The sequence below is a fragment of the Neolamprologus multifasciatus genome, chromosome 1 (genome assembly GCF_963576455.1).
Source record: "Neolamprologus multifasciatus chromosome 1, fNeoMul1.2, whole genome shotgun sequence".
Taxonomy (NCBI): Eukaryota; Metazoa; Chordata; class Actinopteri; order Cichliformes; family Cichlidae; genus Neolamprologus; species Neolamprologus multifasciatus.
Genome location: NC_140439.1, coordinates 4,290,283 through 4,298,993, shown reverse-complemented (window position 1 = coordinate 4,298,993; position 8,711 = coordinate 4,290,283). Strand labels below are relative to the sequence as shown.

Here is an 8,711-nt window from a genome sequence, read left to right as displayed (position 1 = left end):
GCGGTTCAACAGCTGCTCCAGTCTACATGCCAAACTATCCCTGGCAGGATACTGAACCCCAAGTTGCTCTCTGACGCATTTACCAGCATGTGAATGTTAGACAGTGTGAAGATAAAAAGCACTTATGCATAAAAAAAGAGTTCATGTGTGAATGAAACATTTATAAAACACTTTGAGTGCTTCAGTAGGAAAACACTACTGTATATAAGAACCAGTCTATTTACCATTTTTCCACTAAAAACTGATTCCAGCTGCCTAAATCAATGTTATGCATCATCTGCCTGAGACACCATTATATTTCAGGCTCATCACACATAGAAAAATCTCTGTCCGTCTGTGGTTGACTCAGGGTTTGGGGTGTTTTCATACAATAAAAATACATGATTCCAGTGCAGGAACAGAAGGAAGCCTGAAAGCCTGTTCAGCCAGCAGGAGTCTCTGAAGTTCAGCAGGTTGTTTTCTACAGCTTTTTTTTCCAGTTCAAGTTTTGAAGTAATCAAAAAATGATAAAGAGCTCATATTATTATTTTCAGCCTGTCCCTTTAGGAATTGCCACAGCAGATCATCTACCTCCATCTTACCCTACACCGAGGGTGTCGTCCTTCGACATCCATGCAGCTACATCTATGCGTCTTCTCCGTGGTCTTCCTCTTCCATGGTAGCTTGATCGTTCAACATCCTAAGTCCCGTATATCCACTTTTAAACATATCCATCTCAGCCTTGCCTGCAAGCCCCTCAACCTGAGTTTGTCCTTCTGATATGCACGTTTCTAATCCTGTCGCTGTCCGTAACTGCAAAAACATACATCACAACAGGTCTCACTACCTTACTGTAACCCTTCCCTTTCACTTTTGCTGCTACTGTCACCCACTCCACCCCACCTGGCTAGATGTAAGACGCAGTCTGTCTCAAAGCGACTTATATTCCTGTTGTTTCCCATGCGTGTCCCTCCAGGCTCTTCCTGCTCACTACAATTACTTTTGATTTTTGTTACTCAAAAAAAGCAAAAGAAAACACAATAAACACAACGTGATACAAATGAGCATCAATAAAATTATAAATCAAACTGTTTATCAAGAACCAACAATTTACTGATGCTTCAATTGAAAGCATTTTGATCTATTTATTAGGAACACCTGTGCAGGTAAAGCCATCGACACTGGACCGCATCAGAAAGATGATTAAAGTTTACTGGGTGGTCGCGCATTGGGCTCCTTTATTATATTTTTGCATTGGTTGTTTTTCATAAGATAAAGTAATAAAAAGGAAATGAACCTAAATAATCACTCACCATTGAATTCTTAAAAATATATTTAATTAAAGTTTCACGACCACAGCATGGACATCACCTCCTCCCCGTCAATCTTATCAGAAACTTATGGACACAAGCCAACACCTCTCTAAAATGAACTTGGGTAGCCAATAGAGAATACAGCTATTTCAAAAATCACACAGGGTCACCTGATTAATGAAATAATCGAGCACAAATTCAGTCTCACATGGCGACAGACGTTTGCTTTTGGATTTTTCATGATGACCCCCAAACATTTCTTTTTCAAAGCAGCAGCAGGACAGTTAAATCAGCAATAAGCTTGAGACAGGATACAAGTTTACAGCATGGAAGCAAATCTTAGATCATTTTCTGTGAGCTCTCAGTGATGTGACTGTGTGCACTCAGAGGCGTCGACGCAGCAGGAACATGAAGAAAACCGCACTGATGAGGATGCAGAGTGTACACACAGTGGGAACCACAATCTCTGTTACCATCTCCATGTGGCCTATCAATGGATCTGCAACGCGTACATGGAACCAAGAGTTAGTGTATCGCCATTTATTCAATTCAGCTTTATTTATTCAGCTCAAGGCATTTTATATTGTAAGGTAGACCCTACAATAATACATAATACATTTAGAGCCCCAGCTTACTGAGGCTACGTTCACACTGCAGGCGAAAGCGCATCAAATCCGATTTTTTTTAACCCTCTGCGACCCATATTGATCATGGTGTGACAGTGTGAACGGCACAAATCTGATATTTTCAAATCCGATCTGGGTCACTTGTGGTACTGAATCCGATACATATCCGATGATGGTCAAGTCGCATTAAATCCGTCTTTTACGTCACTGACACAAGACAGACGCCAATTATCAGCGCCCGATAAGACATCGCGAACGCTTCCTGGCCATCCGGTGAACCTGCTGGGAAGACAACGTTGGAGAAACGTGAACATTTTATTTGTACTGTATAATCTGCAGATTCTGACAGAAATCAGCAACTATCCTTTGAAGCAGCGCTCCTCTAAAACAGCAATAAGGATCATTATTAGGTTATTTACATTATTATGTCAATAACAAAATAACTTAAAGCAAAAATTGGGAAACGTAAAGTCCGAAGTCTTTATATTAAGGTCATCAGTCAAACAATACTGTTGCTCTGGGTCTGAACAGAGCGCGTTGTGTGTGACGTCTTCTTTTGCGCATGCGGGCGCTTTGAGCGTTCACACTAGAGCGCGTTTGCTGTCACATTTTATTTGTAGTGTGAACGAGCAGACAAAAAAATCGGATTTAATCAAAAAATCGGAATTGAGCTTTAAGACCTGCAGAGTGAACGTGGCCTTAGATTTTTGATTTAGTTGTGTACTATAAAACTTAAAAAATAAAATTTCCTTAGTGCAAAAGCACAGCACTCTTTTAACAGAATGATAAGATGGGATGCTATGGTGGTGAGGATCAGAAAAACCCTTTATATACGTCAGCATGAAACATATTATACCAATTTTACAAAGAAAAGGATAAAGCAGTAACAAATACCTAGAGTTACAAATACAACTAAATATAAATGTAGAAATACGTGTTGAATATGTTTATGGTGTGAAGCTCTGACTGTATTACTTTTGGCTGTTTCTAATATGGGTTCATTCCTGGTGTAAGATGATTCTATTCAGCAGCTTGTGTGACCCGTTCACCACCATCTACACTCTAAAAATACCTGCGAGGATATTCAGCATTGTTGTATTATGTTGTGCATGAGCTTGGTGGCTGACTAATCTGAACAAAGAACATGTTAGGGTTAGGGTATTATATAATGTTCGGAATGATTAATTTAATTAAGTGATTGTCAAATGTGTGAGCAGGGCTTAAATTGAGCTGGAAGGACGTGGAATAGCGTTCTGCCCCCTTTAATTAATTTCAATCTAATAAGCAGATTAGTTAATTTTTTGTGTCCTGCCAGTATGGCAATATTTGCTGAGTAATAGGGGTGGGGGAAAAAATCGATACTGTGTAGTATGGTGATATTTTGTTTGCTAATAATGTATCGATACAGGGACAGCAGAAATCGATACTTTGTTACAAAAAGGTTTTTGTGCTCTGACTTCAGAGCATGTTGATCCTTTTTCTGAGCAAGAATCCTGACACTCCTTCACTGTCCAAATGTGTTTAACTTGTTTTTGGCAGCAATAAACATGACAGTTTACTTATTTTACAGTTTTTCTCAGTTGCTTTGGTGCATTTCTCACAACAGAATTAAACTTTGCACAATAGTTAGTTCAACCTCCACAACATGTAGTCGTTTTGGCACAACCTTGTAGCGGTTTCATGTTCATTTCATCCAATGGCAAATGCCTTTGGACATGAAGCAGTTGAGTAAGTACAAATATCTAAAGAATGGTCACTTTTGACTTGCTATTCATCACTATCTCCTTGCTTTTATCATGAATGTCACAATTATTTATACTTGTACCGGCTGAATAGTCATTGTCCTTACAACTAATAGTCTTCATTTCATTGCTTGTGTCAGTGCACTCAAAATTGTTGAACATCTTGTCAAACAATTTGTACACCCATTTTGAAAACCCTATTTTTAAGGAGTTTCCATGAAAATCTCCATAAATTACTTTTCTCATGTGAACCTTGGTGAACCAATCGGACAATGTATGTAGTGGTTTGGGATAATGTTAGCTTCCATCACTCTGCTGTAGTCAGGCAGTGGTTTGCAGCACACGACAGGATGCTTATGGAGTTTCTTCCTCCTTACACTCCATCCCTAAATCTAATTGAGGAGTTTTTCTCTTCCTGGAGGTGGAAGGTATATGACAGGCATCCACATACCCAAATGACCCTGCTAGCAGCTATGGATGCAGCTTGTGATGACATCACAGCAGAGTCCTGCAGAGGGTGGATTCGACACTCCAGAAGATACTTTCCCCGATGCATCGATAGAGCTGACATTCGCTGTGATGTTGATGCAAATATCAGTCCAGACAGATGGGAGCGTCTAGATATCAATGATTGATATGCAGCAGTGTGTGTTTTTCAGTTTGTTCGTTTTTTGTTTCATAACTACTGCAGTAAGGTTTACTGTCTAAGTGAGTTTATGTTTGCTGTAAAATGTTTGATTTACTGTATTTCCCCAGTTGCACAATGCTGTGAACAGTTTCAATTGAATATTATCAAGAGTGCATATGAAGTCTCTTGATTTTCCTTTACAATTTATGGTTTTCAACATGCCATGCATGCTGTCCAGACTTGACATGTCATTGGGAAGCACCTACAAAGAAATCCGTCACAATGAGAACATGTTCAAACCATTTGATTTTGTGACCAAAGGTGCTGGTGTTATGACTTGTAATTGTGACAGCCCTGACACTTTGATTGATATAAGTACTTGCTTTTGATGAATATGTTATCTGTTTTGATTAAGGGACTTGCTTTTGAAGCATTGACTACTTATTTTGAACAACTGACTTTTCTTTTTGATGAAGTGACTCACTTTTGTAAGTTATCCACCATGTTTTGCAGTTTGCACTAATTGTTTTGAGAAGAGCCTTAGTAGTGGTGCAAAGTTTAATTCTGTTGTGAGAAATGCACCAAAGCAACTGAGAAAAACTGTAATTTAAGACATGTTTTATTTTAATTAAGTTTAAAACTTTTTTATTTAATGTAAAATTATATTTTGTTTTAATTTACTTTCAAATTCTTCAGTTGCTGAAGGGGCTGCATAGTTTTCATAAACTGCATAGTTCAGAATAGCTATAATTGTACCAGATGGTTGATTCAGTTAAGTTGGACTAGACTGTAATACAAACCGTTCAGTTTGTCAACAATCAAACTGAAATGAGAGAAAGACTGAGTGTGAGACTTTGATATTAGAGAAAATGAATATTGATAAAGTTTACCTTTATGTACAGAATCTGAATATCGCAAAATATTTTAAAAAATTGCAATAATATCGTATCGTGCGTTAAGTATTGTGATAATATCGTATCATGGGATGTACCACCTCTACTGAGTAATAAAAAAAACCCCGGATATCCTGTGGCAGGCTAACAACCTCAGCATGCCCTTTTTCCCTTCTCATCCCTGTGATTTGTTTATGGTGCTGATGTAAGTAAAGCTGGCTGCAGTACAGCAGAAGACGAGTGAGCATAAAGGGAGTGAAGCTCAAAATCAAAAACACACAACCAAACGCACAGTTTCTGTGCAGTTTGTTCCAAAGTGTGTCTGCTCTCTAAAGGTGCAATCGCTGTGAGAGAAAAAGATGTTATCATGTAACAGTACTGGAGATGGGGAAAGAAAGACAGGATGGAGAAATTATTTTCAAAGTTAAGGACGTATGTCTGTGAAGGTTCTCAGTCATCCAGGTCATTGTAGTCAAAGGAGCTTGCATCTTAAGGTCAAAGGTCACTCTTTTGAGGATGCCAATGTTCACATTTTGGACAGAGAGGACAGATGGTTTAAAAGAGGAGTGAAAGAAGCATCTATGTCCACTGCCAGCGACCATCTTTGAACAGAGGCGGTGGTTTACGACACCAACTCTCTGCCATCTATAATCCAGTTTTGAGTTCCCTTCCCAGAATCCTTAACGCCCACTCACATCCTGGGCCATCTGACCTCAGGAAATCACATGATAAGGTGGGGCCAGGTTTCACAATGAGCTCACCCGAAACTCTGGCTGATTGTGACCCACACCCAGTTTCACACCTTGGCTCAGGCGATTAGAGGATCATCAGGGGGTCCTTTTGTCCCTCTGTGGGGGGAAACTCCCACTAGGTTTATATCTGGGACTCGCCACCATCTGACCTTAGAACTGAAGAAGCTTCTTGGATGAAGGTGAAACGTCTTCAAGCAACTTAAAGAAGTCCAGACGCTTTTCTTTGCAAGCTCCTTTGACCAAAGTTAAGGACCGCTTACCACATGACATGTAAATGTAAAGCTTACATATAACACCCTCGCATATTCTAAGGCTCCTATCTGTACCTGATGTGTTGCTGAAATGTGTTTTGACTCAGTAAAAGCTGGGAGAATCACATTAATCTCACACAGCATCAAAGTATGTACCTAAACTTCATCATGGATTGACCAAGCCTGTTCCATTCCTGCAAGTTCCTGATTTTCCTTTCTTCTAGCTGGAGGGGCAAAACAAAGAAAAACCCTGTTAGATGAGACAAAAACAAGCTTCAGACTGAATTTTCCTTTGTTTGGCCCCACCAAGCTTTTCACAGCCCACGCACTACTTCATCATACTAACCTGCAGCCAGCAGCTGGTTACTGGAGGAGCAAGTCTCTACAGCTTTCCTCTTCCAACTTTCAACCTGTAAAGCCCAAACAAGCCCTTGTTTAAGTAGTGTCTTCACCTCCATGGGGGACTTTTAGCGTGAAGTGTGTAGCGTTTACCTCTCTCTGATTGGGAAAGCCATTTGAGCTGATAATGCGTTTGTAGTAGTGGACAGAAGCTTTTGGGTAGCGTGGCTTATTTTTGTTCCTGAAGTCCACGTAGTAGAGCCCAAACCTCTCAGAGAAGCCTTCATCCCACTCAAAGCTGTCGAGGAGAGACCAGGCCGTGTAGCCCTTCACATTGACCCCATCTTTTATCGCTGTAAGTCGAATCGTGGACACTCGTTTGATTCGTTCATATCTAATGTGCACAGGTTTGATATTTGATAGGCAGTTTTTGAGACAGTGAGTTTCACCTTTGAGCATTTCATTGATGTAGTCTTTGAAGTACTTCATCCTCCAGTCGTCACAAAGGTCAGTGCACAGCATTTTCTCTGACACGCCATTTTCTGTCACATAGATCATGGGGTTTCCATACTGAGTCTGTTAGTGAGATGCCATATCACATATTTTTGTTATTATATTTGCTGAAAAACTATATTTCAAATGAATACAGTATCACCCAGGTTCACAACAGAAAGACATCAATTTATATAATGCTGATACATTTACCGTACATGAACTTGTCATGAGTGATCAGTTCATCCAGTCTGCACTGTGAATATGTCCACGATGCAGTGGTTTCACACAGAGCCCCAGTTTTCCCCGAATACAGCTCGAGTTTTAATTTGAAAAGCTCAGTAATCAGGATGTGTACCTTAACAAAGTTCAACAAGCGTCGGAAGCCCCAGGGAACGGAGTAGAGCCATTCAGAACCGGGGTCAGGCCATTGTGGGTCAACCAGTTCAGCAAGGTCACGGTCAGAGAAATAGTTGTCTCCAGCTCCTGATGGGTAATTCTTCAGGGTGACATAGCGAGTTGTGAAATGTCCAAGACCCAAGAAGTCACAGGTGCCCTTGATGTAACTTTTCTCCTGAGGAGAGAAGACGGGCAGCCGCGAAGCTCCCAGACCCTGCTGGCCACTCTTCCTGCCTGAAGAAATTTAGTACACTTTGAAACTAAGTGAAGCTATATGCAAGGCATCGATGACAGCAGGGGTGGGGGAGCATAAGGAGCATAATATCAGACTGAAGTCATGCTAAAATTACAATGCACTAAATACTGAGTATGCTACTTCCTCTTATGCAAACAAAGAGTCATTAGAAGTGTTACATAGTGGATCTTGATTGATTCAGTATTCTGTTCAAACTAGCATGTGTACAGCTACTACACATGATGACACTGGAATATAGGAATTCATCTACCAGCGGAGGTAATAGTGCATTCACTCAGGTTAAAAGCATTCATGGTGACTTATTCTTGGCTGGTCACACAGAAAGTGAGGTGCATAGTTGTGTGACAAGCAGAGATGGGCAGTAACACGTCACTTGTAATGCGTTACTGTAATCCGATTACTTTTTTCAAGTAACGAGTAAAGTAAGGGATTACTATTGCAAAAACGGTAATTAGATTACTGTTACTTGCCGTAGGAACGCTGCGTTACTGCGTTACTAAAACCGTGATTTTTTGCGAGAATGTCTCATGACAGTGACGTAAGCGAGTGCGACGTTCGTGACAACAGCTGTGTGCAGATCAACAATGGATAATATATCGAGTGCAGAGAGAGTATGAGCGTGCAGCGTTTAAAGCGTGGAAGTACTGACCTTACTTTGAGTTTGATTCCATAAAAAGTGACAAAAACATTAGTGTCCGTTGTGCGTGGGAAGAAAACTTCTTTTTACAGAGAAAAAAAACCCTAAACTTCCGAGCAAGCACCGAGTAGCTACGACGTAATGGGAAACTCACAGAGAAACTCGCGGATTCTTCCACTGACCGCTGCACACCTGCACCAGGGTAACCCTCCGCCTACCCCACTCCTGCTTTACAGGTGAAAATAGAGCAACAGGACCGCTAGTCTTTGACTTTATTTATTTTCTGCTGTGTTTTACTTGCATCTATTTGAAAGACTGAGTGTAAACACACAAAAAATATTTTATTTTATGTGCTGGAATGTGCAGAAAATAGGTTTAAATGTTAAACTAATTTCTTCCAGTCA

At 40.3% G+C, this 8,711-nt stretch overlaps 1 protein-coding gene across 3 annotated transcripts in view; it reads right to left on the bottom strand.

The window, feature by feature from the left end:
- Nucleotides 1-1,294: 1,294 nt before the first annotated feature.
- Nucleotides 1,295-8,711, bottom strand: part of lctla (lactase-like a) — a 20,401-nt gene continuing 12,984 nt past the window's right edge. For 2 of the 3 annotated variants that reach the window (XM_085154615.1, XM_085154687.1), the window contains exons 10-14: nt 7,374-7,648; nt 6,973-7,099; nt 6,677-6,876; nt 6,531-6,594; nt 1,295-1,791 (exon numbers count right to left, since the gene is read on the bottom strand). In XM_085154615.1, the coding sequence (XP_085010741.1) occupies nt 1,676-1,791; nt 6,531-6,594; nt 6,677-6,876; nt 6,973-7,099; nt 7,374-7,648 (782 nt within the window). In that variant the 3' untranslated portion in view covers nt 1,295-1,675. Of the gene's footprint in view, nt 1,792-6,340; nt 6,409-6,530; nt 6,595-6,676; nt 6,877-6,972; nt 7,100-7,373; nt 7,649-8,711 lie in introns of all 3 variants that reach the window. The other variant, XM_085154764.1, reaches the window with a different exon arrangement.